The sequence below is a fragment of the Cuculus canorus genome, chromosome 28, assembly GCF_017976375.1.
Source record: "Cuculus canorus isolate bCucCan1 chromosome 28, bCucCan1.pri, whole genome shotgun sequence".
Taxonomy (NCBI): Eukaryota; Metazoa; Chordata; class Aves; order Cuculiformes; family Cuculidae; genus Cuculus; species Cuculus canorus.
This window is the reverse complement of record NC_071428.1, coordinates 1589124-1606155: the sequence shown is the minus strand read 5'-3', so window position 1 is coordinate 1606155 and position 17032 is coordinate 1589124. Positions and strand designations below refer to the sequence as shown.

The 17032-nt window shown below is 64.5% G+C and overlaps 2 protein-coding genes across 5 annotated transcripts; both read left to right on the top strand.

The window, feature by feature from the left end:
- Positions 1-326: 326 nt before the first annotated feature.
- SHC1 (SHC adaptor protein 1) lies at positions 327-11797 on the top strand. 4 transcript variants are annotated; one of them, XM_054050889.1, is made up of 14 exons: positions 452-523; positions 2828-2910; positions 6293-6454; positions 6664-6734; positions 6953-7016; positions 7225-7344; positions 8156-8209; positions 8317-8368; positions 8540-8666; positions 8774-8942; positions 9802-9862; positions 9977-10135; positions 10228-10490; positions 10974-11794. In XM_054050889.1, exons 2-14 carry the CDS (start codon positions 2899-2901, stop codon positions 11100-11102), a joined length of 1443 nt encoding a protein of 480 aa, XP_053906864.1. In that variant the 5' UTR covers positions 452-523; positions 2828-2898; the 3' UTR covers positions 11103-11794. The 4 variants fall into 4 exon arrangements, with proteins under 4 accessions (XP_053906866.1, XP_053906865.1, XP_053906864.1 ...); XM_054050891.1 differs by lacking the exons at positions 452-523; positions 2828-2910 and adding an exon at positions 327-427; XM_054050890.1 differs by lacking the exon at positions 2828-2910 and having other exon boundaries at positions 412-523.
- A 1478-nt stretch (positions 11798-13275) lies between these two features.
- Positions 13276-16976, top strand: PYGO2 (pygopus family PHD finger 2). The gene is made up of 3 exons (XM_054050905.1): positions 13276-13413; positions 14639-14688; positions 14765-16976. Exons 1-3 carry the CDS (start codon positions 13290-13292, stop codon positions 15839-15841), a joined length of 1251 nt encoding a protein of 416 aa, XP_053906880.1. The 5' UTR covers positions 13276-13289; the 3' UTR covers positions 15842-16976.
- The last annotated feature ends 56 nt before the right edge of the window (positions 16977-17032 follow it).

The window sequence follows — 17032 nt, the reverse complement described above, 5'->3', positions numbered from 1 at the left end:
CCGCCCCGCGTTCCTATTGGCCCGCGCGGCGACAAGCCCCGCCCATCAGGAGGCGGGGGAGAGACCATTGGTCAGCGTTAGCGCTGGGGGGCGGGGCCTCGGCGCTGCTTCCCCGCGGGTTGAAAAACGGGTCGCTATTGGCCCATCCGAATCACGTGACATAGAGCTGTGCGTCACGTGATGGAGCGGGTGGGCGTGTTGGAAAAACCCAAGAGAGTGGAGACGCTGCCGGGGGTGGGGTAGCGGGAACCCATTGGTCAGCGCCAAGGCGGAGGGGCGGGGTTTCGGCGCTGCTTCCTCGCGGGTCGCGCGCGGCGAGCGATTGGCTTGCCCTTGTCACGTGACAGAGAGCGCGGCGCGCTATTGGCTTACTGTCTGTCACGTGACGAGGGCGAGTTGAGGCCGCGCTGCCAGGCGGGGGCCGGAAGTGAGTGGCGGCGCGGTAGGGGGGGGTGAGGCGGAGGCGGGGGCAGGGCGGCCGCCGGGACCGGAGGAGGCCGGTGCGAGGACTCATGGTGCCCCGGTGAGCGCGGGGGCCAGCCCCGGGGCGGGGGGGCCGCGGCGAGGGCGACTGGGCCGGGCGGGGCCTCCGGGAGCCGCTCAGGCCTTGGGCTCCCCGTGCCGGATGAGGCCTTACGGTACCGGGCTGCGGCCTGTAGGGTGCTTGTGGTACCTTACGATACCAGCCCGTGCCCTGGGGAGCCCCCGAAGTACCGGGTGAGGCCTTACGGTACTCTGCTAGCCCCTATGGCGCTGGGCCGGGCCCCGGGGAGCCCCTATGGTACCGAGTGAAATCTCCTGGTGATGGCTGAGCGCCCACGGTGCCGGTGCTGACCCCTGGGGAGCCCCCGTGGTACTGGGTGAAGACCCCACAGTTACCCGTGAGCTCTCATGTTGCTGGTGCTGATCCCCGGGAAGCCCCCGTGGTACCGGACGAGGTCCCGGCGGTAGCAGCTCGTGTCTTGGGGAGAAGCTGTGCTATTAAGTGAAGCCCCCCAGTGCTGGGTGAGGCCCCACGGTACCGGGCCGGGCCCCGGGGAGGCTCCACGGTACCGGGGCTGGGCTTGTGTCACAGAGAGGCCCCACGGTGCCAAACCCGTGTCCCGAGGAGCCTCCGTGGTGCCAGGCTGCGCCCGCCACTCAGTTGCCTCTTGGGGTAACTCTGGTGCCCCGGATCTCTCCTTACTGTGCGTTCACCAGGGCCGCTCGCCAGGCCCTGGCCTTGTCCTGTTCCATTCCTCGGGGCCCTGTGCCGGCGGCGGGGCTGGGGGAGCTCCCGGAGCCCGGCCTGGCACAACCCCAGCAAGGAGTCCTGTCTTCAGCCCCGCGGAGCCTTGGAGTGAGGAACCGGAGCAGCACCGGCTGCTGTGGGCAGGGGTGGGTGTCCCCCATGGGACAGATATCTGCCTTGTCCATGTGTCCATCCCTTGCAGGCTGTCCATGCTTCTCCACTTGAATCCTCTTGGATGAGGTCGCCCAGACGCTGCCCTTGCCCAGGGGAGACCCCAGATGCGGGTTTGTAGGGAGTGCGACCCGGGCTCTGCCCGCAGGGTTTGGGCTGTGGAAGCGGAGACAAAGGGCAGCCCTTGGCATCGCTCCCTGGGGTCGCCCTGGCCTTGGCCTCTTCGAGCGCCGTCAAAGGCGCCGACTTTTCCCAGCCCAGCAGCTCTCCCTGTTCGTTTGTGACCTCTGGTTGCTGGTTTTAGGGCCGGGCAGGGACCAGCTCTCAACTTGTCTCAGGGTAGGGAGTGACTCCTGAACCCTGACACTGTTTGTGGGTGCAGGCGAGGCTGAGCAGAGCCGGGCTTGGCTTCGTTCTCCTGCTCCAGTGCATCCCAACCTCATCCTCCCACAGCCCTTTGGTGCGGGAGCACCATGGCTGTGCCACCTCAGCCACCAGGAGCCACGCAGGGCAGCGTCCCCTCCGCGTGGGGACATAGCCAGACCCTAAGGATGTTTCAGCGAAGCCGGTCAAGTTCTAATCCTCCTTCCTTACTGCTAATCTCAGCCCTCGGTGTCCAAAGGGCTTCGTCGCCACCTTTTCTCGGCAGTGAGTGACCTGGTGCGGTGCTGCTGGGGCCGATCTGTGCCTCTGCATTTGCCTTTCTTATCTCACTGCTTCCCTAATCGGGTTAGCGCTCGCCTGGGCTCCGGCCCTGCCTTCTCCGGCCCCAGATAAGAGTGCGATTGCTGCAAGGAAGTAAATCATGTTTGCTGCTTGGCTGGCTCGGCCTCACTGCATCGCCTGGGCAGTGGGGGTGGGAAGGGCAGCGGTTCCGGAGCTGCTCCTGCTTTGCTTGCCTTTTTTTTTTTTCCCATCACAGCACTTCCTGCCCCTCCTGGCTCCCCTCACAGAGCCTTTTCCCATGGCTCCCTCTTTCACTGCTGCCCTGGGGAAGGAAAGGGCTGCAGCGCCGTGGTTCTCAGCGTCCTTTTGCAGCGAGGTGCCAGCTGAGAGGGGGGGCAGCACTGCCCTGCCCGGCTGCCTTCGCTCTCCCCACTCGCCTGTGGCCTCTGGGTGATGGTTTTGGGGCCAGGCAGGGACCAGCTCCGAACACATCTCAGCTCAGGGAGTGACTTTTGGCCCTCAACACCGTTTGCTGCTCCAGGCAAGGCCTGAGCAGAGCCAGGCTTGGCCTCGCGCTCCTGCTCCATTGCATCCCAACTCCATCCTCTCTTACCCCCAATGTCAGCAGCATCTTGCCGCTACGGCCCTGTCCACCTGCGGTCAGCGAGGAGGAGCAGGGTCTGCCTCTTGGTGCCAAGGCCACCACCTCAGTGGACCGGGACGGGGCTGGCTAATTCCCTGTTTGTCCCTGAACCGCAGGTCGGAGTGCCGGACGAGAGGGGTTTGCGTTTCCATTCCCTGCCCGGGGCCTGCCCTGCCCTCCGCCGGCGATGGAGTATGTGGTAAGGACTTCGGTGGAGGGCTACCTGGCTTCGGTGGCGGATCCCGCTCTCCCCGCTGGCAGGGCCCCAGCCTCCTCTCCAGGTCTCCACTGCTGTCTCTCAGCTCCTCTCCTGAGTGGCGGAGCGGTTGTGCACAGGACGGTGTAGATGCCATATGATTTTTGGGGCAAACCACAGCTGTTAGCTGGATTTCGGTGTTTTTCTTTGCTTCTCCCCTGCCCTGGAGGTTTGGGATGGCTCCACCGAGGCCGCTGTTGGAGCGAGGAGGTCTCCCGCTCCAGACAAGGTGTGTACGTGCGGTGGCAGTTGCCTGCTCTTCGCTGCCGGTTCTTGCCAAATCGCCGCTGTGTTCCAGGTCTCTGACTCAGCTCCCAGTTTGTGTTTCCTGGGAGGAGGATGTCGGGTGCTGGTCCTGTAGGAGCACCTCGAGAGTGTCTCCTCGCTGCTCCTCTTCCTCGCTCGGGGCTGCGTGTGAAATTCCAGCCCCAGGCCAAGGAAAGTAGTCCAGGTCCTTCTACCTCTCCCGTGCGCAGGGAGGATCCGGCACCTCTTTGTGCTGCCAGGGCACGTCCTGGGCGGTTGTTCTGGCCTGGATTGTTCTGGTTGCTCTGCTCGTCCTCCCCTGCCACGGCAGGAGCTCGCTGCCGGCCTGTTTGGTGAGGAAAGGGCTTTGCCAAATGAGATGGATGCTGGCTGGGGCTCAAATGCTGCCTGATTGGGGCTCAAGGGCTGCCTGTTCAGGTGGGGCTGTTGTTCCGTGGCTCTGTTTGTCCTCTGAGCCCACCAGGAAGGGGTCTCAGATGCCCTGGGGTGGGATCTGGTGGCTGCTCTGGTTTCTGAGGGTTGGCAGCGGTGATGCTGTTGAGGTGACACCGGGCCAGCTGGCCTCAGGAGGAGCTGATAAAATCAGGAATTAGTCCATCTCACAGAAGCAGAGGCCTGGCTGAGCACGGAGCTGCGGCTCCTGCGGCGCGCCAGTCCTTCCGAGTACATTGGCAATGGCCCTGCCCAGCTCCATCACCCATCTGGGCCATCCTGGGGTGCTGGAAAGGGACTGAGGAGCCCCCCCCATGTAATTCCCTCCTGCTTTTATCCCAGCAGTGCCCTGGGGAAGCCTTGGGGGAGCCCGTGCTGCTGTGCTGGGGCACCCGTTGCATCCCTTGAGAGGACCCCAGCCCTACATTTGCCTGCGGGGAGACCCCCCTGCCCTGTGCCCATCAGACGCCGCCCCGGCAGTGGGGTCTGCGCTGGCCCCTCGCGGGGCTGCCGGCTTCCTGGCTCCCTGGTCCCAGGCTTCCTGCCTTTCTTCAGAGCAGCGGCGCTGCCGGCCACGGGAAGGTCACCGCGCAGAGCGGCCAAGAGGGGCCCCAACAGGGACAAGCGCTTCGCAGGACCCTCGGGACCACCGGCACCGGCGGCTGAGGTGGGGGCTGCATTTGTGGTGGTGACTAAGCCGGTGCTTCGGCGCTCCGAGGAGGTGGGAGACGGACCCGCCGTCCTGAGCCACTGCCCCATGGGCCGTGAGCGAGGCTATTTCCAGCTCCGTCCCGGCTTCCATTTCCCTGTCCCTGTGGCGGCGTGGCAGAATTTGGGAAGCAGGGCAGGCAGCAGTGCTCTGAGCAGGGAGAGCCCTTCCCTTCGAGTGGATTCACCCGGTTTTGGATCGGTGGCCGGTTTTGCCAAGCGTTTGGTGCCAGGAAAGGAAAGCTTCGGCCCATGGTGGGTCCAGAGGGGTTGGGCACTGCTCGGTGACCAAAATCCCAGCCCACGGGAGGTGGGAGCAGGGAGAGCCCCTTGTCCCCTGGCTACGGGTGAGGTCCTGGTGCCTCAAGGATGGGGAGCGTGGGAGAAGGGACCAAAGTTTGCTCCCCCGCCACCCCCAGCGTGCTCCCACCCGTTAGCTCCGCCTGTGACCTTGATTCTTCTGCTCTCGCTCGGTGCTGGGTCCCCACCCCTTGCGGGGAGCCCCTCCTGCGCTGTGCCCCAACCCCACGCAGCCCCCGCCGCCCGTGAGTCAGCACGGCCCTTCCAATTAGTGGCAGCTCCTTCGTCTCCTCTCCCGGGAGGAGTCACTGCTCAGCACCGGCCAGGATGTGGGAAGCAGCAGCAATTTAGCAGCAGCCGCTTCTCCTGCCGCCTGCCCACCGCGACCCGGAGCTAGCACCGAGCCCTGCATCGCCCACCCACCGGACGCCCCACCTGTATCCCATTCCCGGGCATCCTCCTCTTCCTCCCACTGGTGCTGTTGAAGGACTGGATGTCCCTGCATCCCAGGCAGCTGCGAGCACCGGCAGCATCTCAGCATCGCGGTTCCCCCCCCCCGACAGAACGCAGGGAGCCAACGGCGGCTGCTTGCCGCTGGCACGTGGCTTGCGTAGCGCCGGCTGCCACAGAAGGACCTTGTTGGCTCTTGGACGGTGCTGGGAGCAGGGCTGGGCTGGGCTTGGATGCGCTCTGTGGCTGCCTTGTCTCAGGGCTTTAAATATTCATGCTTTTGATTTCCTCTTAGCGGCTGGGGCTGAGGGCAGCCGTGCCGGACCCAGCAGCACGCACAGAGGGGTCCAGATCCGGCCCCGGCTGAAGACAATGCAATTTCTTACCATCCCGGTGCAGGAGCTGCGTGGGGTGGTGGGATTTGAGGACCTGGGGGCTGGGGTCCAAGGGCGCTGAGCCCCACTCCCCAGGGCGTAGCCGCGGCTCCGTTTCCTCCCCGTTGCTCGCCGTCTGCCCAGATCCTCACATCCTTGCTGACGCCGATTGCGATCGATCGACTGCGACGGTGCAGAGCCAGGCAGCCCCCAGACTCGCTGCTGGCTGTGCTGGGCTTGGCTCTTCCCACCAGCCATGCCGGGCTGGCACGGACCTGGCACGGAGCTCGGCTTGTGCTTTGGGGTGGCTTCTTGGTGGCTGCAGGCGCTCGGACTGGCCGTGGGGCCCCCGTGAGACGCAGCCAGCTGCTTCCAACCCGCTGCTGCGCAGGCCGGGCCAATCCCAGCCCTTCTCACCTCTCTCCGGCATGGATCTCCTGCAGAAGAGCAAATACAGCCACCTGCGGAATGAGTCCGTCTCCTCCCTGGAGGAGGCGGTTGGTGGGGGAGCAGCCTCCCCGTTGGAGTCCCTCGCAGGCGCACAGTCTCTACCGGGCTCCCTGTCCTCCTCCTCCTCACTCGCGGAGCTCTCGCCGGAGTCGGAGGACAGCCCCACCACCCTCTGCTCCTTCTTCCCCAAAATGGCCAACTTGAAGCTCTCCAATCCCGCCAATCTGCTTAGCCTGCGCGGTTCCTCGGCCAGCGGCAGCAGCCCGGGAGAACCTGGCCCTGCCGGAATGTCGGCACTGACTGCCGGCTCCGACTCAGTGGGACCTGTCGCTGTCTGTTCCCAGGATATGAACAAGCTGAGCTGCGGGAAGAAGACGCGGGTGGAAGGCGGCCAGCTCGGGGGTGACGAATGGACCCGTCACGGCAGCTTCGTTAATAAGCCTACCCGCGGCTGGCTGCACCCCGATGAGAAGGTCATGGGCCCCGGGGTCTCCTACCACGTCCGGGTAAGTCCTGGTGACTCGGAGGGGTGTGGAAAGGGTTGTGGTGGGGCTTTGGAGACCTCCTGGCGTCCTCCTTGGTGTGATGAGTGGGCTCCCAAGGAGGTTACTACTGCAGAGCTGGGGGGGTTGAGGTGCTGACCACCTTCCCGGCTCTATGGGGAGCGAATCCCGGAGATGAGGAGGACTTGACTGATCTTGCTCTCTTCCCACAGTACATGGGCTGCGTGGAAGTCCTTCAGTCCATGAGGGCTTTGGATTTCAACACCAGGACACAGGTCACCAGGTGAGCTCTGCTTCTCCTCCGGGGCCGCTGCTTTCGTCGGAGAGGGGTCCGAGCCCCATCCAAGCCCTTGGTGGCATCTGAGGCTTCTCCCACTTGGAGAGCCCCAGCTGGTGCTTGCCAAGGGCTTCTCCTTGTCCCCCGGGTCCCTGTGTCCTCGGTCCCGTGGTTTAGGGATCACAGGGGACTGTGGGGACTGACTCCCGCTGTGCTTTCTGCAGGGAGGCCATTGGGCTGGTGTGCGAAGCCGTGCCTGGTGCCAAGGGAGCCATGCGGAGGAGGAAGGTGAGGCCGGAGGGGAACACACGTGGGGCCGAGGGCTGAATTCCAGCTCTGCTGGACACCCTGGGGCTCCGATCTCCCACCACGGCTCAGGCCAGTGCAGCTCAGCGGGAGCGGTGGTGCGGACAAGGTGCAGGATGTGGCCTGTCCCCCCCAGCCAGGCTTTGTCCAGCCTGGGGAACCCTTTCCCCACGATACCGTTTGCCCCCAGCCCTGTGGCCGCTCCCTGAACTCCATCCTGGGCAAGAGCAACCTCAAGTTCGCTGGCATGCCCATCACCTTGACCATCTCCACCAGCAGCCTCAACCTCATGGCTTCTGACTGCAAGCAGGTGAGAGCCGGAGGGGACAGGGCTGGGCGGCTGGTATCAGACAAGCAGGAATCCGCATCCCCCAAACCCTGGGCTCAGCTTTACCCACCCATTCCCGGCAGGGAAGAGATGTCCTGCATGCTTTGCAGGTTCCTCCTCCAGAGGAAGCCATCAGGATGATCCAAGGGCTGGAGAACCTCCTGTACAAGGACGGGCTGAGAGCATTGGGGTTGTTCAGCCTGGAGAAGAGAAGGCTTCAGGGAGACCTTAGAGCAGCTTCCGGCACAGAAGGGGGCTCCAGGAAAGCTGGGAAGGGGTTCTGGAGCAGGGAGAGCAGGGAGAGGTTGAGGGGAATGGTTTTGAGCTGAAAGAGGGGAGATTGAGATGAGATCTTAGGGAGAAATGTTTTGCTGAGAGGGTGGGGAGGCCCTGGAAGAGGTTGCCCAGAGCAGTGGTGGCTGCCCCATCCCTGGAGGGGTTCCAGGCCAGGTTGGATGGGGTTTGGAGCTCCTCATCCAGCGGGAGGTGTCCCTGCCCATGGCAGGAGTGGGACTGGATGGGCTTTGAGGTTCCTTCCAACCCAAACCATTCCATGATTCTATCCTCTGTCCCCAAGCCCTTGCATGGGGGTCCAGGTCTCCTGGCTTTGACCCCGCTCTCCGTGGCCCTGTTGGTGCCCAACCTTTTTCCTGATGGCTCATGGCTTGTAACCAGGGCTCCAGAGGGTTTGTAACGGGCCAGCACCAGGAGGATTGTGGCAAGCGGGAGGTGCTACCTCTGGCTGAGTGCCGAGAAGCTCCTGGCTGTGTCCAACAAGCTCTCTGCCTTGCAGATCATTGCCAACCACCACATGCAGTCCATCTCCTTCGCCTCGGGGGGAGACCCAGTGAGTACACAGTGTCCCTGTCCCCGCGTGCCCTGCTCGGGATCGCTGCCTCCCCCACAGCCTCGGGCAGCGCCGTTTCACCACCACCACCGCTGTCTCACCCACAGGACACAGCTGAGTATGTCGCCTACGTTGCCAAAGACCCCGTTAACCAACGAGGTGAGGTTGCCGCGAGGGTCCTCCATGCCGGAGCGCTGTGCTCTGCGTGTTCGGGTGCAGCTCGGGGTGGTGGGGAGGGAGCAGCTGCCCCATAAGGATGTTTTTGGGGGGCACAAGACGAGGCTGAAGAGGTGGCAAACTCAACGTTGGGGTTCCGTGTTCCCTTCCCAGCTTGCCATATCCTGGAGTGCCCCGAGGGTTTGGCGCAGGATGTGATCAGCACCATCGGCCAGGCCTTCGAGCTGCGGTTCAAGCAGTACCTGAAGAACCCCCCGAAGCTGGTGACACCCCACGATAGGTCAGGGCAGGGAAAGAGGGAGCTGGGATGATGTCTGGGGTGGCTTTTGGAGAGGGGATGCGGCCCCGGCTGCCTGTCGGCTGCTCATCCGTGCCCTGCTTTCCCAGGATGGCAGGGTTTGATGGCTCTGCCTGGGATGAGGAAGAAGAGGAACCGGCCCCCGATCACCAGTACTACAACGATTTCCCTGGCAAGGAGCCTCCCATCGGAGGAGTCGTGGACATGCGGCTGCGGGACGGGGCTGCTCAGACCCCTAATCACTTGGGGGCCACGCTGGTGAGGCTCTGGGCCACCAGGGAGATCCAGGGATCCTAACCGGGCTGCAGGCTCTTGGCTCAGGGTTGTTCCACCACGAGAGCCGTGGGGTTGGGTGTCCGCGGTCCCTCCAGCAGCCCAGAGGGTGGGGAAAGGATGGGATGGGGAACGCCAAGGAGAGCAGGACGGGACAGAATGAGAAGCAGGATGAGATGGGGAACAGGAAGGAGAGCAGGATGGGATGGGAAGAGAAGCAGGATGGGATGGGAGGGGGAGAAGGATGGGAAGGGAAGCAGTGCAGAATGGGGGGAGCAGAGTGGGATTGGAAGGGAAGCTGGACAGGATGGGGAAGGGAAGCGCAGTGGGATGGGGCAGGGGTATGCGGTGAGACAGGGAAGCACGGCAGGAGGAGGCTGAGGGGAGACCTTGTTGCTCTCTACAACTGCCTAAAAGGAGGTTGTGGAGAGGAGGGAGCTGGGCTCTTCTCCCAAGGGACTGAGGACAGGACAAGGGGGAATGGCCTGAAGCTCCGCCAGGGGAGGTTCAGGCTGGATATCAGAAACAAATTCTTCACGGAAAGAGTCATCGGGCACTGGAACAGCTGCCCAGGGAGGGGGTCGAGTCGCCTTCCCTGGAGGTGTTTAAGGAACGGGTGGATGAAGTGCTGAGGGACATGGTTTAAGGGAGTGTTAGGAACGGTTGGACTCGATGATCCAGTGGGTCCTTTCCAACCTGGTGATTCTATGATGGGATGAGTTGGGGGAGCGGGATGGGGGAACGGGATGGATGGGAAGCGCAGTGGAACGGGAGTTGGGAGGGGAGCAGGGCGAGATGGGGATGGGGTGGCTCAGTGGGGCTCAGCGCCCGCCTCTCCCTGCAGCCTGTTGGCCAGACGTCTGGTGGGGAACACGACCCCCGGAAGCAGCACCCTCCTGGCCAAGGTAACGAGATGGACATTCCCGGTCCCTGCCTGCTTTCCTGGACCCGCCACGCTCCTGCAGCGGACGCCAGGGTTGATGCAGAGGCCCTGCTGAGCACAGTGCTTTTGGCTGCAGGGAAATACCCAGCTCCAGCGGGTGCCTCCGGCCGCACGGACCTGTTTGATGACCCGTCTTACGTCAACGTGCAGAACATGGACAAGACACGCCAAGCACCGGCTGCTGGCACCCCCGCGACGGCCAACGGCAGCGCCCAGAGAGACCTCTTCGATATGAGTGAGTGCGACAGCACGCAGCGTGCGCCTGGGCTTGGGGTGGAGAGCTGTGAGGCCGCTCACGGGAACCCTCCTGCTCCTTTGTCCCTGCAGAGCCCTTTGAGGATGCCCTGCGTGTGCCCCCGTCTGTGCCCGTGGGGCTGCCCCCTGCCCAGGTGGTGGCCTCCATGGAGGAGCAGCTGCGACGGGAGCCTTGGTACCACGGGAAGATGAACCGCAAGGAGGCTGAAAAGCTCCTGAAGGTGAACGGAGACTTCCTGGTGCGGGAGAGTACCACCACCCCAGGCCAGTACGTCCTGACTGGTTTGCAGGGTGGGCAGCCCAAGCATCTCCTGCTCGTCGATCCTGAGGGAGTGGTGAGTCCGTGGAACATCAGCACAGCTCTGGAGGGACCTGGGGGTGGTTAGAAGAGCCACCGAGGCTTTGGGGTTCCCCGCTGCTGCTGGAGAGAACCCTCTGGACTGGCTCCAGGGATGGAGAAGACCTGGCAGAGTGTGTGGTGAGGGTTGGTGCCCAGGTGCTGGTGGCTTTTGGCTGCTAGCAGGCATTGGCAATGCCCTAAGTGCCTCTTTAGGATGAGAGGAAACACCTCAAGTTGCGCGAGTGCAGGTTCAAATTGGACATTAGGAAAAATTTCTTCACCGAAAGGGTTGTCGGGCACTGGAACGGCTGAGCAGGGAGGTGGTTGAGTCCCCATCCCTGGAAGCGTTTAAAAGCCGGGTGGGTGAAGTGCGTAGGGATATGGTTCAGGAGTGGACAGGGATGGTTGGGCTTGATGGTCTCAAAGGTCTCTTGCAACCAAACCCTTCTGTGATTCTCTGATTCTCCGGTTCCCCCAGGTGCGGACAAAAGACCACCGCTTCGAGAGCGTCAGCCACCTCATCAGCTACCACATGGACAATCACCTGCCCATCATCTCGGCCGGCAGCGAGATGTGCCTGCAGCAACCAGTGGAGAGGAGACTCTGAGCGCCCTTGGCCTTACCCTTGGGTGCTCTGCCCGCTTCCGAGCGGGGACTTTGCCGTAGTTGGGGCCTGTTCCCCTCTGCCATGAGGAGCTGGCGGCTGCGGGGGCCCGGCCGGCGTGGCGCGAGCTGCCTGTGGGGCGCGGGGCTGGTCTTGCCAAAGCCGCTGCCTCCTTTCCCAGCTCCAGCCTTTGCACAGCAGCTCTGCTCCCACCAAATCCCGGCCCTGCTGCCGCGCTCGCCGGCGTGGGGCTGGCGGAATCGAACCTCCTGAGCTGTGGGAGGTGCGTGGGGGAGCCTGGCTTCATCCCCAACCCCTTGGGCCACGGAGGGGAATGGGGGGACCCCGTTCCCCCCAAGCACAAGGCCCGGATGGCCCCGCTCGGACTGTACCCGATCACTTGACGTGTTAACTCTGTGCCTTGACCCCGCAGGTCCCACTCTCTTATGCAAAGCCAAGGGGGCTGGGGGCAGAGCCCCCCCCTGGTCCCAGCCCTCACGGGGCCCCCCCGGCACCCCCAAGGTCCCATCCGGGCTCGGCGGTGCCGGCAGTCCCGGGAAGGGGGGGGGGGCGGTGGGAGGGCCCCCACCTCGCATGCACGGTGTGACCCCCCCTTCTCCCCCCCCAAGCCAAAGCGCAGCCCCTGCAGCCCTGGGAACCCCCCCGGGCCCCACTAAACCAAAGGAACCGGCGGTTGGTATTAAAGTTGGTATTTCATAGAATCACTGAGTGGTTTGTGTGTGAAGGGACCTCAAAGTCCATACAGTTTCACCCCCTGCCATGGGCAGGGACACCTCCCACTGGATGAGGGGCTCCAAACCCCATCCAACCTGGCCTGGAACCCCTCCAGGGATGGGATCTGGGGGTTCTGCTTGATGTCAAGTGAGAATCATGGAGCTATGAGATGGTTTGGGTTGGAAGGGACCTCAAAGCCCATCCAGTTCCACCCCTGCCACAGGCAAGGACATCTCCCACTGGATCGGGGGCTCCAAACCCCATCCAACCTGGCCTGGAACCCCTCCAGGGATGGGGCACCACCACTGCTCTGGGCAACCTCTTCCAGGGCCTCCCCACCCTCACAGGAAAGAGATCTCATTGCAGTCTCCCCTCTTTCAGCTCAAAACCGTTCCCCCCAACCTCTCCCTACACTCCCTGATCCAGAGCCCCTCTCCAGCTTTCCTGGAGCCCCTTTTCCATATCAGAAGCTGCTCTAAGGTCTCCATGGAGCCTTCTCCAGGCTGAACAACCCCAACTCTCTCAGCCTGTCCTCCTACAGGAGGTTCTCCAGCCCTCGCATCATCTCCATGATCTCCTCTGGACTCGTTCCAACAGCTCCACGTCCTTGTGGAGCTGAGGACTCCAGAATTGGACACAGGGCTCCAGGTTGGGGTCTCACAGAGCGGAGCAGAGGGGCAGAACCCCCTCCGTCCCTACTGCTCCCACCGCTCTGGATGCAGCGCAGGCCACGGTTGGTTTCTGGGCTGCAAATGCACTTTGCCGGTTCCTCTGGAGCTTCTCATCCTTCGGCCCTCCAAGTCCTTCTCCTCAGGGCTGGTCCCGATCCTGTCATCCCCCATCCTGTACGGAAACCGTGCGTTGCTCCAGCTCAGGTGAAGGATCTTGGCCTGCTTGAACGTCCGGAGGACGGCACTCCTCCAGCCTGCTCAGCTCCCTCTGGATGCCCTCCTGTCCCTCACGGGTGTCACCCTCACCTCTCGCCTTGGTGACATCCCTGAACCTGCGCTCGCTCTCCTGTGTCATGGATGAGGATCCCGGAGGGACCCCGCTCCCCACTTCTCTAGCGTTGCCTGCTGTGAAGGGGGGGACGAGGGCAGCTGGGGAGACACTGTCTGCACCCCCTCCCTGCCCGCTATCGTCATCGCCCTTTCCAGTGCCACATGGTCCCCTCATCCCCTCAAAATGGTCCCTCACTCTCCCCCCCCCGCACATGGTCCCTCCCGCTTACCTCCCCCCCCCCGCAGGGCCTTCCACTTGGTTCGTCCCGCTCTGCTTTTCCCCTCTGATTGGCCCATCCCCTTCCCCCCTCCCCGCACATGGTTTGTCCCACTCTCCCCCCGCCCTCCCCCCCCCAGCCCGTGCAGCACTTAGTCCACCCCGCCTTCCCCGCCCTTGATTGGCGGCGCGCGCTTCCGGCTCTACTTCCGGTTCCGGTTGCGGCGAGGCCGGGCCATGGCGGCCCCGCACGCTGAGAAGCTGGAGGGCGGCGTCCCGGCTCCCCCGGCCCCGCCGGGACCCCCGCACCCCGCGGGCGGCGCCGCCACCACCGGGCCCGGCCGCAAGCAGGGGAAGGCAGGTGAGCGGGGGGCGGGCACCGGGACCGGGCGGTGCTGCCCTCGTTGTCAGCGCCGCCGCCACAGGCCTGGCTCTGGTTGGTGCTCCTGAGGACCCGGTTGGCGCTGTCCCGGTTGGCGCCGCCGCCACCGCCCCATTTGCCCCCATTGGCACCATTACCACCGCCCCATTTGCCCCCATTGGCACCATTACCACCGCCCCGTTTGCCCCCATTGGCACCATTACCACCGCCCCGTTTGCCCCCATTGGCACCATTACCACCGCCCCGTTTGCCCCCATTGGCACCATTACCACCGCCCCGTTTGCCCCCATTGGCACCATTACCACCGCCCCGTTTGCCCCCATTGGCACCATTACCACCGCCCCGTTTGCCCCCATTGGCACCATTACCACCACCCCGTTTGCCCCCATTGGCACCATTACCACCGCCCCGTTTGCCCCCATTGGCACCATTACCACCGCCCCGTTTGCCCCCATTGGCACCATTACCACCACCCCGTTTGCCCCCATTGGCACCATTACCACCGCCCTGTTTGCCCCCATTGGCACCATTACCACCGCCCCATTTGCCCCCATTGGCGCCATTACCACCGCCCCGTTTGCCCCCATTGGCGCCATTACCACCGCCCCGTTTGCCCCCATTGGCGCCATTACCACCGCCCCGTTTGCCCCCATTGGCGCCATTACCACCGCCCCATTTGCCCCCATTGGCGCCATTACCACCGCCCCATTTGCCCCCATTGGCACCATTACCACCGCCCCATTTGCCCCCATTGGCACCATTACCACCGCCCCATTTGCCCCCATTGGCACCACCGCCCCATTTGCCCCCATTGGCGCCATTACCACCGCCCCATTTGCCCCTATTGGCACCATTACCACCGCCCCATTTGCCCCCATTGGCACCATTACCACCACCCTATTTGCCCCCATTGGCACCACCGCCCCGTTTGCCGCCAGTTGATACTGCTCTGGTTGGCATTGGTGTGGCCCTGATTCGGGTTGGCGCTTTCACGCTGTTTGCGTCGGTTTGAGCAGCCGTGTTTGGAGCCCTCGGTGGGTGCTGCTGCCCGGTTTGCTCTGATCCCGGTTGGCACAGCCCTGGATTTAGTTAACACGGCTTTATTGGCATTGCTGCCGCCCCGGTTCATGTTGGCACGGCCGCAGTTAATGCCGCGGCAGTTGGCATAGCTGATCCCCGGTTGATGCCCCCGTTTTTCCTGCAGGACTGCAGATGAAGAGCCCCGAGAAGAAGCGCCGCAAGTCAAACACGCAGGTAGGGTCGAGCTTTGGAGGTGGTCCCGGCTCCGGTACCGGTAACTGGAGCCATAACCAGTGCCCTCTTCCCGCAGGGCCCGGCCTATTCGCATCTCTCGGAGTTCGCGCCGCCGCCTACGCCCATGGTGGATCACCTGGTAGCCTCTAACCCCTTCGAAGACGACTTTGCCACTCCCAAAGCCGGCGCGGCGCCTGCCCCGTTCCTTGGTGCCCCCGGTCCCTTCGGCGCCTTCCGTGGCCCCGGGGGGCTGACGCCGCAGGTGCCCCCTGGTTATGGCCCACAGCCCCTGCGGAGGCAGCCGCCGCCCTTTGCGCCGGGGCAGATGGGCCCGGCGTTCGCCATGCCGCCCCAGACCCCCGGCTACGGGCAAGCGGGCGGCTTGGCCTTCCCGGCACAGCCGTTCGGGCAACCCCTCGGACAGAGCTTCAGCCCGCCGGCGGCGCAGCTCCTGCCGGGCCCCGTGGGCACCTTTGGGCCCATGATCTCCCCCACCATGGGGCAGCCCCCCAGGGGTGACGGGGGTGCCGGGCCAGCTCTCAACGCGCCCCCAGCGGGGCCGGCAGTGGCTCAGCGCTTCAACCAGCCCGGCAATCTCTTTGGACAATCACCGTTGGGGCGTCCCGGGCAGAACATCCCGCCTTTGCCTCCCACCGCCAGCCCCTTTCCCGGCGCCGATCCTGGTTTCCCTGGCGGCGGCGGCGAAGAGGGGGGCAAACCCCTCAACCCGCCGCCCAGCACCTTCGCTCAGGAGCCGCATTCGGGCTCCCCTGCTGCCGTTAATGGGGCGCAACCGGCGTTCACCAACAGTGCCGGCCGTGGCGCCAGCACCCCAGAAACCAACAGCCTCCCGCCGGCACCTCCTGGCAAAGCAGCCGGCGGTTCCGGACACCAACCGCCACCGGGGTTGGTGTATCCATGTGGAGCGTGCCGCAACGAGGTCAACGACGACCAGGATGCCATCCTGTGCGAGGCCTCCTGCCAGAAGTGGTTTCACCGGGAATGCACCGGGATGACGGAGAACGCCTACGGGCTGCTCACCACCGAGGCTTCCGCCGTCTGGGCGTGCGATTTCTGCCTCAAGACCAAGGAGATCCAATCTGTCTACGTCCGGGAGGGGATGGGACAGCTCGTGGCCGCCAACGACGGCTGAGCCGCCCGCCCGCCGCCGGCTCCAGCTTCTCCTGCTGGTTTAGGACCAAAAATCCCTTTCTTTTGTAGCCGTTGTCCCTGTTGCGAGCTGGAGAGATGGCACCGGGGCTGTGGTTGCGGCTCAGCGCCGGCTCTGGCACTGTATTCTGGTTCTGGCTGCGGTGCCGGACTCCGGCTGCGGCTCAGAATGAAGCATGGTGTTGCAGCTCGGCACTGCACGCCGTTCGGCACGGGACACCGGCTGCAGCACCGGCTGCAGCTCAGCGTAGGACTCCAGCTGCGGCACCAGACTCTGGATGCGGCACCGGACACAGGCCGTGGCTCAGCACCGGCTGTGCCTCAGCCCCATCACGGGCTCGGGGCCGGGGGGGGTGGCCGGTTGCTGCGGGGAAGGGGGGGGCTGAGGCTCCTGGTGCCCCCGGCTCTGCTGAGAGGGGGTGGCCCTGCCATTACCCGGGCAGTGATCTGGTGCCCAGCACCGTCCAGGACTGCCCCGGTGCTCGGGATGCTCCCGGTGACCCCGCCCCCCCACCGTGCTCGGGATGCTCCCGGTGACCCTCCCCTCTCGATGCTCGGGATGGTCCCGGTGGCCCCCCCCCCTTCAGTGCTCGGGATGCTCCCGGTGCCCCCCCCCCTCGGTGCTCGGGATGCTCCCGGTGCCCCCCAGTCTGTGCTCGGGATGCTCCTGGTGCGCCCCCCCCCCCCCCCGCCACTCCTCTCCGGTGCTCGGGATGCTCCCTGCGCCCTCCAATCGGTTCTCGGGATGCTCCCAGTACTCCCCATCCCCCCTCCGTGCTTGGGATGCTCCCGGTGTCCCCCTCCCCTCTCGGTGCTCGGGATGCTCCCGGTGCCCTCCAATCGGTTGTCGGGATGCTCCCGGTGCCCCCCTCCCCTCTCTACGCTCGGGATGCTGCCGGTGCCCTCCCCCCCCAATGCTCGGGATGCTCCCGGTGCCCTCCTTCCTCCCCTTTCGGTGCTCGGGACGGTCCCGGTGCGCCGTGTTCCCCCACCGCTGGTGCTCTGAACGTTCCCGGTTTACTCTTTTCCCCCTCAATTCCCGGTGCTCGGGACGCTCCCGGTCCTCCCCCACTCCCCGTTGTAACCGATCGTTAACGGAAACTTTTGTACGGCCGCTATAAAGCCCTCGTGTAAAGCCCTGTGCGGTTCCGCTCCCGCCGCCGGTGGACCGGAG

What these genes read in the sequence shown, in the direction of transcription:
- SHC1 (XM_054050888.1), top strand. Translation starts at nt 5,927, where the DNA reads ATGGATCTCCTGCAGAAGAGCAAATACAGCCACCTGCGGAATGAGTCC. An exon ending in ACCAGGACACAGGTCACCAG is followed by an intron (nt 6,735 to 6,952) that starts GTGAGCTCTGCT and finishes TGCTTTCTGCAG; the next exon opens with GGAGGCCATTGGGCTGGTGT. An exon ending in ATCACTTGGGGGCCACGCTG is followed by an intron (nt 8,943 to 9,801) that starts GTGAGGCTCTGG and finishes CTCTCCCTGCAG; the next exon opens with CCTGTTGGCCAGACGTCTGG.
- PYGO2 (XM_054050905.1), top strand. Translation starts at nt 13,290, where the DNA reads ATGGCGGCCCCGCACGCTGAGAAGCTGGAGGGCGGCGTCCCGGCTCCC. An exon ending in CCGCAAGCAGGGGAAGGCAG is followed by an intron (nt 13,414 to 14,638) that starts GTGAGCGGGGGG and finishes TTTTTCCTGCAG; the next exon opens with GACTGCAGATGAAGAGCCCC. An exon ending in GCCGCAAGTCAAACACGCAG is followed by an intron (nt 14,689 to 14,764) that starts GTAGGGTCGAGC and finishes CTCTTCCCGCAG; the next exon opens with GGCCCGGCCTATTCGCATCT.